The following is a 22975-nucleotide window of genomic DNA, read 5'->3' on the forward strand; positions in this document are numbered from 1 at the left end:
CTGGGTGCACATTATGTTTTTGTTGCCCGTAACACTACACAGCTGATTCAAATAACCAACCGTGTAGTGTTAGGGGTAAAAACAAAACTAAACTTGTACCCAGTGGGGGAACCACAGGACTGAGTTTGGGAAACCCTGGCCTAGACCATACTTAGAGGGAGATAGCAAAGACATGTGTTCTGATTGGTCCGTCTGTATTTGTTCAGGCTTGTGATTGGATTGCAGATATAACCTTATAGCATCAAGTTCTAATGGGTTAACCATTCTATTTAAAAAAAATAAAAAAACACTTAATATTAACTTTTTCTAAATTCTTACTTCACAGACATATGAAGAACCATTTAAAGATTTATTATACGTGACTAACTTCTTTTTTGACAAAAAAATGTCAGAACCTTATAGTTCCAAGTTCTCAATTTGTAGTTGACAAGTCATTGCATGTACAGATTATTATTATTTTTTTTACTTAAAGACTTGTGAATCGACTCGACGTGCTCTTAGAATGTACAACGTGGACTTGACCCGTTCTACTTGGGACTCAGACCTTGTGACTTGTGACTTGCTTGTGTCTCCTTTAATAGTGACTTGGTCCCACCTCGGGTAAATATGAAAATATATTACAAAATAAATCCAATTATGGACATAATTGTCATATTGATATATATGTAAAACATATTTTTGCTTTTATTTTTATTTTTTATTTACTTCAAATCACAGATAAATTCCAAATATGGCAACCACAACAGCAGAAATAAACAAAATCGATAGTCCAAATTAATTTTATTACTTTTGTGTGGTGTAGGTGAATAGTTTATGGTATCATGTAACTTTGTATATACACTAAACTACAATATAATAATTACAATAAATTATCAAATTATGATCATCAGAATAATTGCATGAACAGGAATACAGGAATACAAGTCTAAGAATTTAAATAAGTAGGTATTCACAAAAGGTTGTATATTCATGTTAGCTAGATATTATCTAGTGTTTGTCATGTTGAACATCTCAAGCAGTACGTGAATTCCACAGGTGGAAAGGAACTTGAAGGGTAAAGTATTAGAATGGAAAATGTGGCATCAACCAAGATGATTTATCCTGGCATCAACCAAGATGATTTATCCTGGCATCAACCAAGATGATTTGTCCTGGCATCAACCAAGATGATTTGTCCTGGCATCAAACAAGATGATTTATCTTGGCATCAACCAAGATGATTTAACCTGGCATCAACCAAGATGATTTATCCTGGCATCAACCAAGATGATTTGTCCTGGCATCAAACAAGATGATTTATCTTGGCATCAACCAAGATGATTTAACCTGGCATCAACCAAGATGATTTATCCTGGCATCAACCAAGATGATTTGTCCTGGCATCAACCAAGATGATTTATCCTGGCATCAACCAAGATGATTTGTCCTGGCATCAACCAAGATGATTTATCCTGGCATCAACCAAGATGATTTATCCTGGCATCAACCAAGATGATTTATCCTGGCATCAACCAAGATGATTTATCCTGGCATCAACCAAGATGATTTGTCCTGGCATCAACCAAGATGATTTGTCCTGGCATCAACCAAGATGATTTATCCTGGCATCAACCAAGATGATTTGTCCTGGCATCAACCAAGATGATTTATCCTGGCATCAACCAAGATGATTTGTCCTGGCATCAACCAAGATGATTTGTCCTGGCATCAACCAAGATGATTTGTCCTGGCATCAACCAAGATAATTTGTCCTGGCATCAACCAAGATGATTTGTCCTGGCATCAACCAAGATGATTTATCCTGGCATCAACCAAGATGATTTGTCCTGGCATCAACCAAGATGATTTATCCTGGCATCAACCAAGATGATTTATCCTGGCATCAACCAAGATGATTTATCCTGGCATCAACCAAGATGACTAGTGACTCTTGAGGGTTGGTTCCAAATGTATTGAACTGTTTTTCATCATATCTCAAATCTAAACATTGCATCGTACTACATCTTATACATTAGGTTATTGAAGACAATCTTCCTCTTAACTCTTTTGACTCTCTGTATATTCACCGGTAGATTCATTTCAAAACTTTATTTATCACTATCTACTTCACACTAGTTCTCTTTCGACTAGAGTAGCTACATCATCATTCTGTGTGTGATTATTCATGTCATTAAGATATATTGACCTTGCGTGATCTAAAATACTTAATGTGATACGTTATTAAAAGCTCGTAATAAAAGTGTATCCTTTTGCAGGGTTTTTTTTTGTTTGTTTGTTGATAATGACTGTTAACTTTATCAAAAGACCATGGATGACATGTACCCTCACACACCACTACAGTAAGGCCCTTTACCACTGTATATATGTTCAACTGAATCTGAACCTATGATTGTATTCAAGCAGAGTGGATCACGTCTGTCTCTTAGTTTACAACTGGCTCGATCTATCTACCACTGAATTCACTTGGTCAGTTTTTCCTCTTCTGTGTCGTTTTGTCTTAAGCCCAGATCTGAAATAAAAAAAAAATAATAATAAATAAGAGAGAGAAACATAAACTTACTTCACCATAAAAAAAGACACCTTGATGCTGTTCTATAGAAGAAGAAAAAATGGAGAGGGTAGGCACCAGGGAAAACTCTGACGAATAGGAAAATAGAATGATAAGATAGAGAGGATAGATTAGATTGGATGGATGGATAGATAGATAGGAGTAGACAATACTAATAATTTGTCTTTTGGGAATATAACCCAGGTGATAACCCCTATCCCTCACCCTGAGAGTGTGGTCCTTTTGGGAATATAACCCAGGTGATAACCCCTATCCCTCACCCTGAGAGTGTGGTCCTTTTGGGAATATAACCCAGGTGATAACCTCTATCCCTCACCCTGAGAGTGTGGTCCTTTTGGGAATATAACCCAGGTGATAACCTCTATCCCTCACCCTGAGAGTGTGGTCCTTTTGGGAATATAACCCAGGTGATAACCCCTACCCCTCACCCTGAGAGTGTGGTCCCATGACCCTGAGCAGAAGGCCGTTCCGTCAGGAGACAGACGCAGAGAGCTGACCCGGTTCTCATGTCCAAACAGGATGGACACCCTCGTCCCCTTCAAAACATCCCACACGTTGATGGTGTAGTCGTTGTAGCCACCGAACAGTAGCCGGCCTGAAGAAAACACATGTCCTCTTTCAACAATGTAGATGCAATACATCGTTTCTGAAGAGAAGGTTTAATGTGACAGTAAGCTGTTTATATTCAGCTTACTGGTTAGTAACATGGATCACTAAAGTGTAGACTAGTTAGTGACATGGACCACTAAAGTGTAGACTGGTTAGTGACATGGTGTAGACTAGTTAGTGACATGGATCACTAAAGTGTAGACTGGTTAGTGACATGGATCACTAAAGTGTAGACTGGTTAGTGACATGGTGTAGACTAGTTAGTGACATGGATCACTAAAGTGTAGACTGGTTAGTGACATGGACCACTAAAGTGTAGACTAGTTAGTGACATGGACCACTAAAGTGTAGACTAGTTAGTGACATGGACCACTAAAGTGTAGACTAGTTAGTGACATGGACCATTAAAGTGTAGACTGGTTAGTGACATGGACCACTAAAGTGTAGACTGGGTAAACAGAAGAGAGGTAAAAGCATGGCTACTAGATAAAGTTCATGAATACGGTATCTCACCACTGAGAGAGAAGTCAACACTGGAGGCACCAAATATGATGCTCTCTTTGGAATAAATGGCCACTTCTCTGTCTGCTCTCAGGTCATAGAGACGACACTGAAACAAACACATGCATTAATAAGTATAATTTTTTTAAATGTATTTTTTTGCAAACGGGGTAAAAACATTCAATGTCAAAGTACTTCATGAACTTTGACATTGAAAGGCAGCATCAAGTAGTAAATGATATGGATGATAACTTACTGTAGCATCATCGGAGCCTGAAGCAAATGCATCTCCACTGGGGTAATACCTGATGCCAAGGAAGGAGACAAACAACCAGGTAATGTAGAAGAAACCATACAAAATTAGTTTTACAGGGACAGTGCCAGCTAGTTTTCAACTGCAGTTGCCTGGACTCACTTATTATTAATACAGGATGTATTAACACAGTGTGTCAGTGTCAGGTCTCGATGTCCCTTGGAATTAATTCATATCTCCTTACCTGACACTGTTGATGTCCGATTCGTGGGTTTCGAAGGACTGAATGCACTGGCCTGAGCGCATGTCCCATACGTTAGCCTTCTTGTCACATCCCTGTGTTTAGACACACAGAAGATGATTAAGGAATTTATTAATTATTGCTAAACTTTTTTTGAAAGGTTTAAATTTAACCCCCCAAAAATAGGGTTTAACTTCCAAGGGCCTTTTTCCTGGTTAAATAAAGGTTAAATGAAAAATATCCACATTATGTGAAATGTAACACAGTATCTTTGCATTCTGGACTACACATGCCCCTAGAGACGGGGGGTTTGAATCTCAAGCCTGTCACGATTTCCTCACTATCATTTCAAAATCTCTCTCTCTGAATAAAAATGTAAAAAAAAAAAAAAAGGAAAAGCCAATGCTTAGAGGATATCAAGGTTGTTAATTCACAATTTCTCCGTTGTGGGACAATACAGTGAAACGCTACAAGTCTCCTCACCCCAGAGACGAAGGTGTTGCCGGTCTCAGAAGGAGCCAGGTCCAGACAAAGAACATCAGCGGCGTGTCCATGGAAACTCTGCAACAGCTGACCGCTCTCTACATCCCATAATGCACAGGTTCCGTCTCCGCTCGACGTCAGGATCTGGAACACAAAGGGATTCATCACAAACTGCATCTTGGGATCACAACATAATACACGTGCTCATATAAGGGTGAAAACTAACAGCCACTTAGTTCATTCATTAAATGTCAATGGGAGACGAAGTGAAAATGTGATTTAAGTGAAGGTTAGGTTTCACCCTATAATGTACATATGGGACTGGTTTCCCAGATCTATATTAGGCTCATTTACATTTACATTTTACATTTTAGTCATTTAGCAGACGCTCTTATCCAGAGCGACTTACAGTAGTGAATGCATACATTTCAATTCTTTTCATACATTTTTTTAAATAATTTTTTCCCCCCGTACATTTCAGAACAAAAAATACTCTATATTGAGTATTTCAGGGAAACCAGCCCCTAGAGAGCAAAGTACAATTACACTACTACAAGTAGAAAGGTCAGAGGGAAGCCATTGTAATAACTTTGTCTGTTCAGAATTCAGATTCCGAATTCTATGACACTGACCCATAAATAGAAGAGTCTTGGCCCGAGGCTAAAGCATGTGACTAAAAACAGCCAATGGGGAACATTAGATTGTTGTGAATTATTAAACAAGAATGGCAGTTCTTTCCAGGTCGGGTATAGAGTGCAGTACAGTATGACGGGGCAGTGATTTCACCATTACTCATCTGTCATAGGAAAGTAGTAGAAATTCAGATGCCTCATCCAAATTTGATCATCCTGTTGTTGCAGAAATGTTCCTGCACATCAGGAAATGCAAACTTGTAGTGATTTAGAGTTTTAAAAAGGCTTCTAAAGTTTTTAATTTCTACTTTAAAATGTCAGACTTGATTTGCCCAAATGAAAAATGTAGCAATCCCTACCAAAAACAATCCATTAATTTTAATCCATATAACAATTCACATTTCCTGTTGCTGCAAGATTATTTTCCTGATGTGAGAAACTGGCTCAAATTATGATACGGCATATCAGTAGGTTTTTCTTTTAAACTGATTTTGCGGCAATCAAGTATTTCAACGAGTTATAGAAACGAGCGAATACAAACCTTGGTAAAGACTATAACAAAATATACAAATGTACAACAAATAATAATTACATCAGAATAAGAAAAATGTATTCTCTAACCTGCATGTCTGAGTTGGTGAAGCTACAGGCAGATAAGTAGTTGGTGTGCATGGCGACAGACTTCTTCTTCGCTGCCAGGTTCTCATTTTTGTCCAACGACAGAGGGTACACTGAGCACTTGTTGTCCAGACCACTGAAACACAATCAATCCATCACATTTTATTTATAAACTGTCTTAATGTCAACAGTTGTGACAGTGCTTCACAGTAACCAGGCCAAGAAACCACAAGTGCACAGTGGGGAAAATGGAGCATGTGGATGGAGCAGGGAGACTTACCCACAAGCCACTGCACATCCAGAGGGGGCGTAGGCACAGGCCATCACCCAGGTGCACGGCATGGTCACTGCATGCTCCTAGGGGACAAATCAAATTTGATGCGAGTCAGATTTTTGATTTGACTGTGTAATTGTTGTGATGAAAGGATCCCTTGCAAAAGAGACCTTGGTTTCAATGGGACTCAAAGTAAAAAAAAATATATATATAAATATAAATAGTGAATTTTTTACCTTAATCGATGCAAGGTGGATTTTTAAAAATTATACTGTAATTCTGATGGTTCAACGCTTGAAATGCTTCAGCTCAGGTTTGATATATTTTCCCTGTTCAAATCAATCATCAATCCGTTCCAAAAGGTGTTACAGTGTTTGCATTCAAGGTCAGGATTTTATCAAAGGGGGTTAGCATACAGCAGTAAATTCCCTTGAAAGTGACATTCAGAGTGTGAATTATACCGGGACATCCAGGGGTGTCTATAATACCCCGACATCCAGGGGTGTCTATAATACTCTGACATCCAGGGGTGTCTATAATACTCTGACATCCAGGGGTGTCTATAATACCCCGACATCCAGGGGTGTCTATAATACTCTGACCTCCAGGGGTGTCTATAATACTCTGACATCCAGGGGTGTCTATAATACCCCGACATCCAGGGGTGTCTATAATACTCTGACCTCCAGGGGTGTCTATAATACCCTGACATCCAGGGGTGTCTATAATACTCTGACATCCAGGGGTGTCTATAATACCCTGACATCCAGGGGTGTCTATAATACCCTGACATCCAGGGGTGTCTATAATACTCTGACCTCCAGGGGTGTCTATAATACTCTGACATCCAAGGGTGTCTATAATACCCTGACATCCAGGGGTGTCTATAATACCCCGACATCCAGGGGTGTCTATAATACCGGGACATCCAGGGGTGTCTATAATACCCTGACATCCAGGGGTGTCTATAATACCCTGACATCCAGGGGTGTCTATAATACCCTGACATCCAGGGGTGTCTATAATACCGGGACATCCAGGGGTGTCTATAATACCCTGACATCCAGGGGTGTCTATAATACCCCGACATCCAGGGGTGTCTATAATACCCCGACCTCCAGGGGTGTCTATAATACCCCGACCTCCAGGGGTGTCTATAATACCCCGACCTCCAGGGGTGTCTATAATACCCCGACCTCCAGGGGTGTCTATAATACCCCGACCTCCAGGGGTGTCTATAATACCCCGACCTCCAGGGGTGTCTATAATACCCCGACCTCCAGGGGTGTCTATAATACCCCGACCTCCAGGGGTGTCTATAATACCCCGACCTCCAGGGGTGTCTATAATACCCCGACCTCCAGGGGTGTCTATAATACCCTGACATTCAGGGGTGTCTATTTTTAGCAGGACCTCCTCCGCTACATTTATTTATGAGCTGTATAGTAAAGATGTAATTTAACTGTAAATGTATTACCTTTTTAATGTGTCATGAACACAACCAGTCATGATGTTTTCATCTGATTGTCGAAACAAATCACTTCAAAAAGTAGGTTAAATAGGATTACCTGCTCACTCACGTCTACAGTGCACTGTGCACCCGCCATTTGAATGCAAAGGTACATCTATTACGTACACCATAAGGGTAATGACATTCAGCCTACCAAGTGGTGTGTATTCATGGATGTCAAGGGAAGCCAGGTTTCCCAAAAGATGTTAAACATATACATTTATACAATTATTTCTCATTCGGGCAGTGGCGACCTGTCATTCAGGACAGAGCCCCACCTGTTTTTTTGCCCCACATTTTTAGCAAAAATAAATAAATAATTGTATTTCTTTAGGGTTTGTCCATTTTGCATGTTATTTTGGCATTAATACGTGTCACATATCAGTTTGCAAACAATGAAAAAAAAAAGAAGAAAAAAAGAAGCTGCATACAAACATTTTTCTTGAGTAAGGCAGCTCCAAAATGCAGGTGTTTCAGCTCAGTGCTTTCTGTGGTGGTGGGGCAGCCAGCGGATAATACGGAACACTGCGCCGTGATTGGCTCAGTGTTCTGTCACTCATGGTGGACACTACTAAGTCTAAGGTTAGACCTTGAAAAATCAAGCCCCTTGGGTGCTGCTATAGAGTTACAGTAGAAGCGCCCATCCATATGTAGCCCATGTATCTAACGCTGTCTGGCCAAAAAATAATGACATGTCATACTCTTTTTGGCCTGACAGCATCAGATACATGGGCAACACATACGGAGACAGAGAGGCGCTGTTTCACTCGCTCTGATGTTTTCTCCTGTGAGATTGATGAGTCTGGGTGAAAATTACCAATATATTCAGAGATGACGTATCAAATCAGATTATTTTTTTTTGGGGGGGGGGCACTGTGGTGGCCAATCAGATTTCAAAGGTGGCCGTGGCCACACAGGGCACTGGCCACCCTGGGCCACGCCACAGGTCCATAGGGCACTGGCCACCCTCGGCCACGCCACAGGTCCATAGGGCACTGGCCACCCTGGGCCACGCCACAGGTCCATAGGGCACTGGCCACCCTGGGCCACGCCACAGGTCCATAGGGCACTGGCCACCCTGGGCCACGCCACAGGTCCATAGGGCACTGGCCACCCTGGGCCACGCCACAGGTCCATAGGGCACTGGCCACCCTGGGCCACGCCACAGGTCCATAGGGCACTGGCCACCCTGGGCCACGCCACAGGTCCATAGGGCACTGGCCACCCTGGGCCACGCCACAGGTCCATAGGGCACTGGCCACCCTGGGCACCGCCACAGGTCCATAGGGCACTGGCCACCCTGGGCACCGCCACAGGTCCATAGGGCACTGGCCACCCTGGGCCACGCCACAGGTCCATAGGGCACTGGCCACCCTGGGCACCGCCACAGGTCCATAGGGCACTGGCCACCCTGGGCACCGCCACAGGTCCATAGGGCACTGGCCACCCTGGGCACCGCCACAGGTCCATAGGGCACTGGCCACCCTGGGCACCGCCACAGGTCCATAGGGCACTGGCCACCCTGGCCGCCACCACCACAGGTCCATAGGGCACTGGCCACCACCACAGGTCCATAGGGCACTGGTCAGTAGTACAACATGTAGGGAATAGGGTGCCATTCGGGATGCACAAAATGTTCTCATTCATCCAAAATCAGATGAATTAACTACAGAAGTCTTGCTATTTCTCCAAGCATTTGTTAACTCTATAGCCTTTCTGGACAGAGAGAAAAAGGTTCCCTACCTTGTTAGTGGTGAAGGCATCCCATACAATCACTTTTCCATCCTGAAAAGAAGTTAGATTAGGAAAAAAACATTACAAGTGGCACACAGGCCTAAGATTCTCTACATTTCCAACAAAAATGCCACAAATGTTATAACCACTGAAAGCTGTGCATATTATTTTAAACAAAAAGTCAGCAATATGGACAGCGACCGTCAGTATCTCAGGGGTGGCTACAGAAACAAACATATCTGTTTTAGGACCTTTCCCAAACCTCAAAGTCAGCAATGATGAGCTTACAATAAGAGAGGAAGAGGTCGAAGCGAGAGAGGTTTATTCCGCCGAAAATCTGTCCTAGAAAATAAGCCTGTTGGCGAGGAATTTTTGTATGGAGGACAAAATGAGTGTCGAAATTTGGTCAGCAAGTATTTTTTTGAATTTGAAATTTGCTATGCGAGGCTTATTTGATTGAATATACGTTTCGTAATGGTTAGGTTATTACGAATGAACTGATATATGTGGACGCACGTGGCATTTCGGCCACTTTGAAAAAAACGACTTTATATCGGAGTTGTGCCTGTTGTTCACGTACACATCTGCCCTCTCATTGGCTAGAATGGTCCCACCTGATCTCGACTCCTCCCGCCTGCCTTCCATCTTTGAAGACATGTATTTCCATTGTTAGAGCGGTCACTCGACTATCTTGTCAATCTGATAGAAAATCTTTTTTTTACCATTCATTTCAGGACCATGGACAGCGACCGTCCATATATCAAGAGCGGTGACGGCATGAATACATATTTTAGGACTTCAGTAACCTACCCAATAAACTAATACTCACCTGTGATGAGCTGACGATCCTCCTCTTGTCCTTACACCAGTCCATGCAGAGAACTTTGTTTCCATGTCCCTTCAGAGTTCGCCGGGTCTTCATGATAAACTGACCCAGTCCATCCACCTTCTCTGCCACCTGGTGGACTGTAGTAGGGACCAAGATCCAACATTACTGTACTGTAGTAGGGACCAAGATCCAAAGTTACTGTACTGTAGTAGGGACCAAGATCCAACATTACTGTACTGTAGTAGGGACCAAGATCCAACGTTACTGTACTGTAGTAGGGACCAAGATCCTACATTACTGTACTGTAGTAGGGACCAAGATCCTACGTTACTGTAGTAGGGACCAAGATCCTACATTACTGTACTGTAGTAGGGACCAAGATCCTACATTACTGTAGTAGGGACCAAGATCCAACATTACTGTACTGTAGTAGGGACCAAGATCCTACGTTACTGTACTGTAGTAGGGACCAAGATCCAATATTACTGTAGTAGGGACCAAGATCCAACGTTACTGTACTGTAGAAGGGACCAAGATCCTATGTTACTGTAGTAGGGCCCAAGATCCTACATTACTGTAGTAGGGACCAAGATCCTATATTAATGTAGTAGGGACCAAGATCCAAAGTTACTGTACTGTAGAAGGGACCAAGATCCTATGTTACTGTAGTAGGGACCAAGATCCTATGTTACTGTAGTAGGGACCAAGATCCTATGTTACTGTACTGTAGAAGGGACCAAGATCCAACGTTACTGTACTGTAGTAGGGACCAAGATCCAATGTTACTGTACTGTAGTAGGGACCAAGATCCAATGTTACTGTACTGTAGTAGGGACCAAGATCCAACGTTACTGTACTGTAGTAGGGACCAAGATCCTACGTTACTGTACTGTAGTAGGGACCAAGATCCAACGTTACTGTAGTAGGGACCAAGATCCTATATTACTGTACTGTAGCAGGGACCAAGATCCTATATTACTGTAGTAGGGACCAAGATCCAACGTTACTGTACTGTAGTAGGGAGTAGGGACCAACATCCTACGTTACTGTAGCAGGGACCAAAATCCAACGTTACTGTACTGTAGTAGGGACCAAGATCCAATGTTACTGTACTGTAGTAGGGACCAAGATCCAACGTTACTGTACTGTAGTAGGGACCAAGATCCAACATTACTGTAGTAGGGACCAAGATCCAACGTTACTGTACTGTAGTAGGGACCAAGATCCAACATTACTGTAGTAGGGACCAAGATCCAACATTACTGTACTGTAGTAGGGACCAAGATCCAACATTACTGTACTGTAGTAGGGACCAAGATCCTACGTTACTGTACTGTAGTAGGGACCAAGATCCTACGTTACTGTACTGTAGTAGGGACCAAGATCCTATATTACTGTAGTAGGGACCAAGATCCTACGTTACTGTACTGTAGTAGGGACCAAGATCCTACGTTACTGTACTGTAGTAGGGACCAAGATCCTACGTTACTATACTGTAGTAGGGACTAAGATCCTACGTTACTGTAGTAGGGACCAAGATCCAACGTTACTGTAGTGTAGTAGGGACCAAGATCCAACGTTACTGTAGTGTAGTAGGGACCAAGATCCAACGTTACTGTACTGTAGTAGGGACCAAGATCCAACGTTACTGTAGTAGGGACCAAGATCCTACGTTACTGTAGTAGGGACCAAGATCCAACGTTACTGTACTGTAGTAGGGACCAAGATCCTACGTTACTGTACTGTGGTAGGGACCAAGATCCAACGTTACTATACTGTAGTAGGGACCAAGATCCTACGTTATTGTAGTAGGAACCAAGATCTAACGTTACTGTAGTGTAGTAGGGACCAAGATCCAACGTTACTGTAGTGTAGTAGGGACCAAGATCCAACGTTACTGTAGTGTAGTAGGGACCAAGATCCAACGTTACTGTACTGTAGTAGGGACCAAGATCCAACGTTACTGTAGTGTAGTAGGGACCAAGATCCTACGTTACTGTACTGTAGTAGGGACCAAGATCCTATATTACTGTAGTAGGGACCAAGATCCAATGTTACTGTACTGTAGTAGGGACCAAGATACTACGTTACTGTACTGTAGTAGGGACCAAGATCCAATGTTACTGTAGTAGGGACCAAGATCCAATGTTACTGTACTGTAGTAGGGACCAAGATCCAACATTACTGTACTGTAGTAGGGACCAAGACCCTGTTACTCTACTGTAGTAGGGACCAAGATCCAACGTTACTGTAGTAGGGACCAAGATCCTACGTTACTGTAATGTAGTAGGGACCAAGATCCTGTTACTGTACTGTAGTAGGGACCAAGATCCAATGCTACTGTAGTAGGGACCAAGATCCAACATTACTGTAGTAGGGACCAAGATCCAACATTACTGTACTGTAGTAGGGACCAAGATCCTACATTACTGTACTGTAGTAGGGACCAAGATCCCACGTTACTGTACTGTAGTAGGGACCAAGATCCTACATTACTGTAGTAGGGACCAAGATCCAACGTTACTGTAGTAGGGACCAAGATACAACGTTACTGTACTATAGTAGGGACCAAGATCCAACATTACTGTACTGTAGTAGGGACCAAGATCCAACATTACTGTACTGTAGTAGGGACCAAGATCCAATGTTACTGTAGTAGGGACCAAGATCCAATGTTACTGTACTGTAGTAGGGACCAAGATCCAACATTACTGTACTGTAGTAGGGACCAAGATCCAATGTTACTGTAGTAGGGACCAAGATCCAACATTACTGTACTGTAGTAGGGACCAAGATCCAACATTACTGTACTGTAGTAGGGACCAAGATCCTACGTTACTGAACTGTAGTAGGGACCAAGATCCAACGTTACTGTACTGTAGTAGGGACCAAGATCCAACGTTACTGTACTGTAGTAGGGACCAAGATCCTACGTTACTGTACTGTAGTAGGGACCAAGATCCTACGTTACTGTACTGTAGTAGGGACCAAGATCCAACGTTACTGTACTGTAGTAGGGACCAAGATCCTATGTTACTGTAGTAGGGACCAAGATCCAATGTCACTGTAGTAGGGACCAAGATCCAACATTACTGTACTGTAGTAGGGACCAAGATCCAACATTACTGTGCTGTAGTAGGGACCAAGATCCAATGTTACTGTAGTAGGGACCAAGATCCTGTTACTGTACTGTAGTAGGGACCAAGATCCAATGTTACTGTAGTAGGGACCAAGATCCAACGTTACTGTACTGTAGTAGGGACCAAGATCCTATGTTACTGTAGTAGGGACCAAGATCCAATGTCACTGTAGTAGGGACCAAGATCCAACATTACTGTACTGTAGTAGGGACCAAGATCCAACATTACTGTGCTGTAGTAGGGACCAAGATCCAATGTTACTGTAGTAGGGACCAAGATCCTGTTACTGTACTGTAGTAGGGACCAAGATCCTACATTACTGTAGTAGGAACCAAGATCCAACGTTACTGTAGTAGGGACCAAGATCCAACGTTACTGTACTGTAGTAGGGACCAAGATCCTATATTACTGTAGTAGGGACCAAGATCCAACGTTACTGTACTGTAGTAGGGACCAAGATCCAACATTACTGTACTGTAGTAGGGACCAAGATCCAACATTACTGTACTGTAGTAGGGACCAAGATCCAATGTTACTGTAGTAGGGACCAAGATTCAACGTTACTGTACTGTAGTAGGGACCAAGATCCAATGTTACTGTAGTAGGGACCAAGATCCAACGTTACTGTACTTTAGTAGGGACCAAGAACCAACATTACTGTACTGTAGTCGGGACCAAGATCCAACGTTACTGTAGTAGGGACCAAGATCCAACGTTACTGTACTGTAGTAGGGACCAAGATCCTACATTACTGTAGTAGGAACCAAGATCCAACGTTACTGTAGTAGGGACCAAGATCCAACGTTACTGTACTGTAGTAGGGACCAAGATCCTATATTACTGTAGTAGGGACCAAGATCCAACGTTACTGTACTGTAGTAGGGACCAAGATCCAACATTACTGTACTGTAGTAGGGACCAAGATCCAACATTACTGTACTGTAGTAGCGACCAAGATCCAATGTTACTGTAGTAGGGACCAAGATCCAACGTTACTGTACTGTAGTAGGGACCAAGATCCTACGTTACTGTACTGTGGTAGGGACCAAGATCCAACATTACCGTACTGTGGTAGGGACCAAGATCCTACGTTACTGTAGTAGGGACCAAGATCCAACGTTACCGTACTGTAGTAGGGACCAAGATCCTACGTTACTGTAGTAGGGACCAAGATCCAACGTTACTGTACTGTAGTAGGGACCAAGATCCAACATTACTGTACTGTAGTAGGGACCAAGATCCAACATTACTGTACTGTAGTAGGGACCAAGATCCAATGTTACTGTAGTAGGGACCAAGATCCAACGTTACTGTACTGTAGTAGGGACCAAGATCCTACGTTACTGTACTGTGGTAGGGACCAAGATCCAACATTACCGTACTGTGGTAGGGACCAAGATCCTACGTTACTGTAGTAGGGACCAAGATCCAACGTTACTGTACTGTAGTAGGGACCAAGATCCTACGTTACTGTAGTAGGGACCAAGATCCAACGTTACTGTAGTGTAGTAGGGACCAAGATCCTATATTACTGTAGTAGGGACAAAGATCCTATATTACTGTAGTAGGGACCAAGATCCAACGTTACTGTAGTAGGGACCAAGATCCAACGTTACTGTACTGTAGTAAGGACCAAGATCCAATGTTACTGTACTGTAGTAGGGACCAAGATCCAACGTTACTGTAGTAGGGACCAAGAACCAACGTTACTGTAGTAGGGACCAAGAACCAACGTTACTGTAGTAGGGACCAAGATCCTACGTTACTGTAGTAGGGACCAAGATCCTACGTTACTGTAGTAGGGACCAAGATCCTATGTTACTGTAGTAGGGACCAAGATCCTATGTTACTGTAGTAGGGACCAAGATCCTATGTTACTGTACTGTAGTAGGGACCAAGATCCAACATTACTGTACTGTAGTAGGGACCAAGATCCAATGTTACTGTACTGTAGTAGGGACCAAGATCCAATGTTACTGTAGTAGGGACCAAGATCCTATGTTACTGTACTGTAGTAGGGACCAAGATCCAACGTTACTGTACTGTAGTAGGGACCAAGATCCTACATTACTGTACTGTAGTAGGGACCAAGATCCTACATTACTGTACTGTGGTAGGGACCAAGATCCTACATTACTGTACTGTGGTAGGGACCAAGATCCTATATTACTGTAGTAGGGACCAAGATCCTATATTACTGTAGTAGGGACCAAGATCCAACGTTACTGTAGTAGGGACCAAGATCCAACATTACTGTACTGTAGTAGGGACCAAGATCCAATGTTACTGTACTGTAGTAGGGACCAAGATCCAATGTTACTGTACTGTAGTAGGGACCAAGATCCAACGTTACTGTAGTAGGGACCAAGAACCAACATTACTGTAGTAGGGACCAAGATCCTATGTTACTGTAGTAGGGACCAAGATCCTATGTTACTTTACTGTAGTAGGGACCAAGATCCTATGTTACTTTACTGTAGTAGGGACCAAGATCCAACATTACTGTACTGTAGTAGGGACCAAGATCCAATGTTACTGTACTGTAGTAGGGACCAAGAACCAACGTTACTGTAGTAGGGACCAAGAACCAACGTTACTGTAGTAGGGACCAAGAACCAACGTTACTGTAGTAGGGACCAAGAACCAACGTTACTGTAGTAGGGACCAAGATCCTATTATACTGTAGTAGGGACCAAGATCCTATTATACTGTAGTAGGGACCAAGATCCTATTATACTGTAGTAGGGACCAAGATCCTATTATACTGTAGTAGGGACCAAGATCCTATTATACTGTAGTAGGGACCAAGATCCTATTATACTGTAGTAGGGACCAAGATCCAATGTTACTGTAGTAGGGACCAAGATCCAACGTTACTGTAGTAGGGACCAAGAACCAACGTTACTGTAGTAGGGACCAAGAACCAACATTACTGTAGTAGGGACCAAGATCCTATTATACTGTAGTAGGGACCAAGATCCTATTATACTGTAGTAGGGACCAAGATCCTATGTTACTGTACTGTAGTAGGGACCAAGATCCAACAATACTGTACTGTAGTAGGGACCAAGATCCAACAATACTGTACTGTAGTAGGGACCAAGATCCAATGTTACTGTACTGTAGTAGGGACCAAGATCCAATGTTACTGTACTGTAGTAGGGACCAAGATCCAACGTTACTGTACTGTAGTAGGGACCAAGATCCTACATTACTGTACTGTGGTAGGGACCAAGATCCAACGTTACTGTAGTGTAGTAGGGACCAAGATCCAACGTTACTGTAGTAGGGACCAAGATCCAACATTACTGTACTGTAGTAGGGACCAAGATCCAATGTTACTGTACTGTAGTAGGGACCAAGATCCAATGTTACTGTACTGTAGTAGGGACCAAGATCCAACGTTACTGTAGTAGGGACCAAGATCCAACGTTACTGTAGTAGGGACCAAGATCCAACGTTACTGTAGTAGGGACCAAGATCCAACGTTACTGTAGTAGGGACCAAGAACCAACGTTACTGTAGTAGGGACCAAGATCCTATGTTACTGTAGTAGGGACCAAGATCCAATGTTACTGTAGTAGGGACCAAGATCCAACGTTACTGTAGTAGGGACCAAGAACCAACGTTACTGTAGTAGGGACCAAGAACCAACGTTACTGTAGTAGGGACCAAGATCCTATTATACTGTAGTAGGGACCAAGATCCTATTATACTGTAGTAGGGACCAAGATCCTATGTTACTGTACTGTAGTAGGGACCAAGATCCAACAATACTGTACTGTAGTAGGGACCAAGATCCAACAATACTGTACTGTAGTAGGGACCAAGATCCAATGTTACTGTACTGTAGTAGGGACCAAGATCCAATGTTACTGTACTGTAGTAGGGACCAAGATCCAACGTTACTGTACTGTAGTAGGGACCAAGATCCTACATTACTGTACTGTGGTAGGGACCAAGATCCAACGTTACTGTAGTGTAGTAGGGACCAAGATCCAACGTTACTGTAGTAGGGACCAAGATCCAACATTACTGTACTGTAGTAGGGACCAAGATCCAATGTTACTGTACTGTAGTAGGGACCAAGATCCAATGTTACTGTACTGTAGTAGGGACCAAGATCCAACGTTACTGTAGTAGGGACCAAGATCCAACGTTACTGTAGTAGGGACCAAGATCCAACGTTACTGTAGTAGGGACCAAGATCCAACGTTACTGTAGTAGGGACCAAGAACCAACGTTACTGTAGTAGGGACCAAGATCCTATGTTACTGTAGTAGGGACCAAGATCCTATGTTACTGTAGTAGGGACCAAGATCCTATGTTACTGTACTGTAGTAGGGACCAAGATCCAACATTACTGTACTGTAGTAGGGACCAAGATCCAACATTACTGTACTGTAGTAGGGACCAAGATCCAATGTTACTGTACTGTAGTAGGGACCAAGATCCAATGTTACTGTAGTAGGGACCAAGATCCTATGTTACTGTACTGTAGTAGGGACCAAGATCCAACGTTACTGTACTGTAGTAGGGACCAAGATCCAATGTTACTGTAGTAGGGACCAAGATCCAACGTTACTGTACTGTAGTAGGGACCAAGATCCAATGTTACTGTAGTAGGGACCAAGATCCAATGTTACTGTACTGTAGTAGGGACCAAGATCCAACGTTACTGTACTGTAGTAGGGACCAAGATCCAACGTTACTGTACTGTAGTAGGGACCAAGATCCAATGTTACTGTAGTAGGGACCAAGATCCAACGTTACTGTACTGTAGTAGGGACCAAGATCCAATGTTACTGTAGAAGGGACCAAGATCCAACGTTACTGTACTTTAGTAGGGACCAAGAACCAACATTACTGTACTGTAGTAGGGACCAAGATCCAACGTTACTGTAGTAGGGACCAAGATCCAACGTTACTGTACTGTAGTAGGGACCAAGATCCTACGTTACTGTAGTAGGAACCAAGATCCAACGTTACTGTAGTAGGAACCAAGATCCAACGTTACTGTACTGTAGTAGGGACCAAGATCCTATATTACTGTAGTAGGGACCAAGATCCAACGTTACTGTACTGTAGTAGGGACCAAGATCCAACATTACTGTACTGTAGTAGGGACCAAGATCCAACATTACTGTACTGTAGTAGGGACCAAGATCCAATGTTACTGTAGTAGGGACCAAGATCCAACGTTACTGTACTGTAGTAGGGACCAAGATCCTATATTACTGTAGTAGGGACCAAGATCCTACGTTACTGTACTGTAGTAGGGACCAAGATCCTACGTTACTGTACTGTAGTAGGGACCAAGATCCAACGTTACTGTACTGTAGTAGGGACCAAGATCCTATATTACTGTAGTAGGGACCAAGATCCAACGTTACTGTAGTAGGGACCAAGATCCAACATTACTGTACTGTAGTAGGGACCAAGATCCAATGTTACTGTACTGTAGTAGGGACCAAGATCCAATGTTACTGTACTGTAGTAGGGACCAAGATCCAATGTTACTGTAGTAGGGACCAAGAACCAACATTACTGTAGTAGGGACCAAGAACCAACATTACTGTAGTAGGGACCAAGATCCTACGTTACTGTACTGTAGTAGGGACCAAGATCCAACATTACTGTAGTAGGGACCAAGATCCTACGTTACTGTACTGATGTTAAAGGTGGTTAGTTGTGGACCAATATCAGATATTAGTGTTGAAGGGATAAATCTATGGTTAGATTGGTTAGTTATAGACACCAAGCAATTTCCTACTTTCGTGTACCGTTGTTATAGGGACGAATATCCAACGTTTGCTTACGGTGTTATGATACCATGAGCTGAGCCCGGTCTTAATGTGGTCAAGCATTAAAACATCCCGCCGGGTTGGGAATTCATATTAAACCGCAGGAAAATGGTTAGAGACGTTCAAATTAATCTCTCTGATCTCAACAATGTCGACAAGCTAAGCATAAATCAAGGATGAATCATGTTTTAAAGCGCCATCTCGGCTATAATAAAACTGTGCTTTTGCAAATAGCGGAGTAAATTCCACCAAACGCCTAAGATATATGTCTAATTGCAGCAGGAAATGCATCTTGTCTTTTAAACAAATCCGAGTAATATTAATACATAGGCGAGCATGTGGCTTCAAATATAATATTATAATAATACCATTTACAAATGAATTGAAGAATTATCCGTTTTCTTCGTATGACCGAGTCAGTGCTCACGGTAGCCTGATAATAGCAATATGACAAATTCACAATATCGTTCTGTTATATATATAAATCTATTCTGATTTGGTGGTGTTTACATGTTTCCTGCAGTACTATTGGGAATCCAGAGCATGTTCTGCTTCGCAGGGCCTTTCCCTCTCGTCTCGCACTCACGTTCGACATCATGCAGCTTCGCTCTTTCGTCCTCGAGTTTCGTTTTCAACGTGTCCGATTCCGCTTTTAGGTTAGTGAGAGTCTCATTCGGTTGAACCTCCTGTGTAGCCATTTCAGGGTTTGTGGTAAATATCATATATATTCCCGTTGTCAGAGCAGATGCGGGCAGCAACAACAACAACAACAACAAAAGAAGAAAAGATAAAAAAGAGAGAGTATGTTTTGCAAGCTAAAGGACGCGGGGCTCACAGCTGATGCAGCTCACAGCTGATGCGGCTCTCATGACGTCAGAGGAAAGATGCTCTCTCGGTTAAAGAGGAGGGATGCTGTGTCGGCTGCATCCATCAAGTGCGCCAATAGCTGCTATATGATAAAACTCAAATTGTGGTCACTTCCATGACCACTAATGTTGTTAAAAAAAAATAGTATATATATATATATATATATAAACATGACTCAGGGGTGTAAATACTTACTGTATGTAAATTCAATATTTCTGTATTACATTTTTTATAAATTTGCAAAAATGTCTAAAAATACGTTTTCACTTCATCATTATGGGGTATTGTGTATAGATGGGTGAGAAAAACACTAAATTTAATCAACTTTGAATTCAGGCTGTAACACAAAATGTGGAATAAGTCAACAGGTATGAATACTTTCTGAAGGCACTGAACAAAAATATAAACACAACATATAAAGTGTTGGTCCCATGTTTCATGAAGTGAAATAAAAAAAATCCCAGAAATGTTCCCAACGCACTTATTTCTCTCTCTCAAAAAAAGCGTATTTCTTAAACATTTTGTGAACCAATTTGTTTACAACCCTGTTAGTGAAAATTACTCCTTTTCCAAGATAATCCATCCATCTGACAGGTGTGGCATATCAAGAAGCTGATAAAACAGCATGATCATTACAGAGATGCACCTTGTGCTGGGAACAATATAAGGCCAGTAAAATGTGCAGTTTTGTCACAACACAATTCCACAGATGTCTCAAGTTGAGGGAACGTGCAATTGGCATGCTAACAGGCAGGAATATCCACCAGAGTTGTTGCTAGAGAATTTAATGTTAATTTCTCTACCATAATTTCTCTACCGTATTTTAGAGAATTTGTCAGTAGGTCCAACCGGCCTCACAACCGCAAACCAGATGTAACCACGCCAGCCCAGGACCTCCACATCCGGCTTCTACACCTGCGGGATCCTCAGACCACACGGACAGCTGATGAAAGCGTGTGGGTTTCGCACAACCGAAGAATTTCTGCACAAACTGTCAGAAACCGTCTCAGGGAAGCTCATCTGCGTGCTCGTCATCCTCACCAGGGTCTTGACCTGACTGCAGTTCGGCGTTGTAACCGACTTCAGTGGGCAAATGCTCACCTTCGATGGCCACTGGCACGCTGGAGAAGTGTGCTCTTCATGGATGAATCCCGGGTTCAACTGTACTGGGCAGATGGCAGACAGACAGCATGTATGGCGTGTGGGTGAGCGGTTTACTGATGGCAATGCTGTGAATAGAGTGCCCTATGGTGGGGATGGGGTTATGGTATGGGCAGGCATAAGCTACGGATAATGATTTTATCGATGGCAATTTGAATGCACAGAGATACTGTGACGAAATCCTGAGGCCCATTGTCGTGCCATTCATCCACCGCCATCACCTCATGTTTCAGCACGATAATGCACGGCCCCATGTCAACAAGGATCTGTACACAATTCCTGGAAGCTGAAAATGTCCCAGTTCTTCCATGGCCTGCATACTCACCAGACATGTCACCTATTGAGCATGTATAGGATCAAAGCGTATTAGAGTGTTCCAGTTCCCACCAATATCCAGCAACTTCACACAGCCATTGAAGAGGAGTGGGACAACATTCCACAGGCCACAATCAACAGCCTGATCAACTCTATGTGAAGGAGATGTGTCGCGCTGCATGAGGCAAATGGTGGTCACACCAGATACTGACTGGTTATCTGATCCACACCCCTACTTTTTATTAAAGGTATCTGTGACCAACAGATGTATATCTGTATTCCAAGTCATGTGAAATCTATAGATTAGGGCCTAATGAATATATTTAAATTTACTGATTTCCTTAAACTGTAACTCAGTAAAATCTCTGAAATTGTTGCATGTTGCATTTATATATTTTTGTTCAGTATATTACTTAAAGATACAAAAATACTTCTACAGTATGATTTACAAAATATATATTCAAAACAAAAAAAAAAAGACATTTGATGTACTGTGTATGTTACTCAAAAAACATTGGACACATTTGAATTGACTATATAAAAAAAAAACAGCAATTTGATATTGAACTTAAAACTGTTTTCTTCAGAATTGCATTTCTCATCTCATCTAGCTGAGAAGTAAGGTTTATCACTATACTACTAAGCATTTTTCATCTCATCTAGCTGAGAAGTAAGGTTTCCTCACTATACTACCAAGCATTTCTCATCTCATCTAGCTGTGAAGTAAGGTTTCTCACTATACTACCAAGCATTTCTCATCTCATCTAGCTGAGAAGTAAGGTTTATCACTATACTACTAAGCATTTCTCATCTCATCTAGCTGTGAAGTAAGGTTTATCACTATACTACTAAGCATTTTTCATCTCATCTAGCTGAGAAGTAAGGTTTCTCACTATACTACCAAGCACTTAGCCCTGCAACAGCATCTGCATTTACGTCACACAGTCATCAGCGTAATATTTATATCAAACTGTATTACGAGTGTAAATGAAAACACAAATCATTTTTAAAAGGCTATTTGGCTACAATGGCAGTTGGTGGCACCCGAGACACTGGCACCTCACTCCTGCCAGCTTTTCCCCATCATCCCTGGGATTCAAACCAGCAACCTTTAGGTTACTGGACCACTTCTCTAGAGTCAAGGCTACCGCTTCCCCCAGAGGTCAGGGGTTTAGATCCTGGTGAGGAAGCCCAGTCTGAGGCTGGATGGCAGCTGCAGTAGCTCCAGGGCCTGAGAGGATGGGGTGAAGGGGAAGGTGACCTGGAAACGATACTGGGTGTCTAGCATCAGCTGGGAGGATCCCCCTTCACGGTCCTGGAGCAAGCCCTGGGGACAAGGGAAATACATTCATTTCCTACATTTAGTTTATGGAAATGGTTTTGGATTGATTTCCATATACTGGAACTGCTGTGTTTAAAATAATTTCATAATAAT

At 42.5% G+C, this 22975-nt stretch overlaps 2 protein-coding genes across 2 annotated transcripts in view; both read right to left on the bottom strand.

Moving 5' to 3' along the window:
- Positions 1–675: 675 nt before the first annotated feature.
- On the bottom strand, positions 676–20081 carry LOC115196590 (guanine nucleotide-binding protein subunit beta-5a). The gene is made up of 11 exons (XM_029757448.1): positions 19784–20081; positions 10254–10390; positions 9434–9475; positions 6187–6263; positions 5910–6042; positions 4657–4800; positions 4177–4268; positions 3936–3984; positions 3692–3788; positions 2998–3164; positions 676–2509 (listed from the first exon to the last, which is right to left on the bottom strand). Exons 1-11 carry the CDS (start codon positions 19917–19919, stop codon positions 2498–2500), a joined length of 1086 nt encoding a protein of 361 aa, XP_029613308.1. The 5' UTR covers positions 19920–20081; the 3' UTR covers positions 676–2497.
- A 1830-nt stretch (positions 20082–21911) lies between these two features.
- Positions 21912–22975, bottom strand: part of LOC115196560 (unconventional myosin-Vc) — a 59652-nt gene continuing 58588 nt past the window's right edge. Inside the window, exon 40 of the mRNA XM_029757392.1 lies at positions 21912–22867. Coding sequence (XP_029613252.1) covers positions 22712–22867 — 156 coding nt within the window. The 3' untranslated portion in view covers positions 21912–22711. The remainder of the gene's footprint in view (positions 22868–22975) is intronic.

The sequence above is a fragment of the Salmo trutta genome, chromosome 7, assembly GCF_901001165.1.
Source record: "Salmo trutta chromosome 7, fSalTru1.1, whole genome shotgun sequence".
Classification (NCBI taxonomy): Eukaryota; Metazoa; Chordata; class Actinopteri; order Salmoniformes; family Salmonidae; genus Salmo; species Salmo trutta.

What these genes read in the sequence shown, in the direction of transcription:
- LOC115196590 (XM_029757448.1), bottom strand. Translation starts at nt 19,919, where the DNA reads ATGATATTTACCACAAACCCTGAAATGGCTACACAGGAGGTTCAACCG. An exon ending in GAAGCTGCATGATGTCGAAC is followed by an intron (nt 10,391 to 19,783) that starts GTGAGTGCGAGA and finishes TCCCTACTACAG; the next exon opens with TCCACCAGGTGGCAGAGAAG. An exon ending in GCAACACCTTCGTCTCTGGG is followed by an intron (nt 4,269 to 4,656) that starts GTGAGGAGACTT and finishes GTCTAAACACAG; the next exon opens with GGATGTGACAAGAAGGCTAA.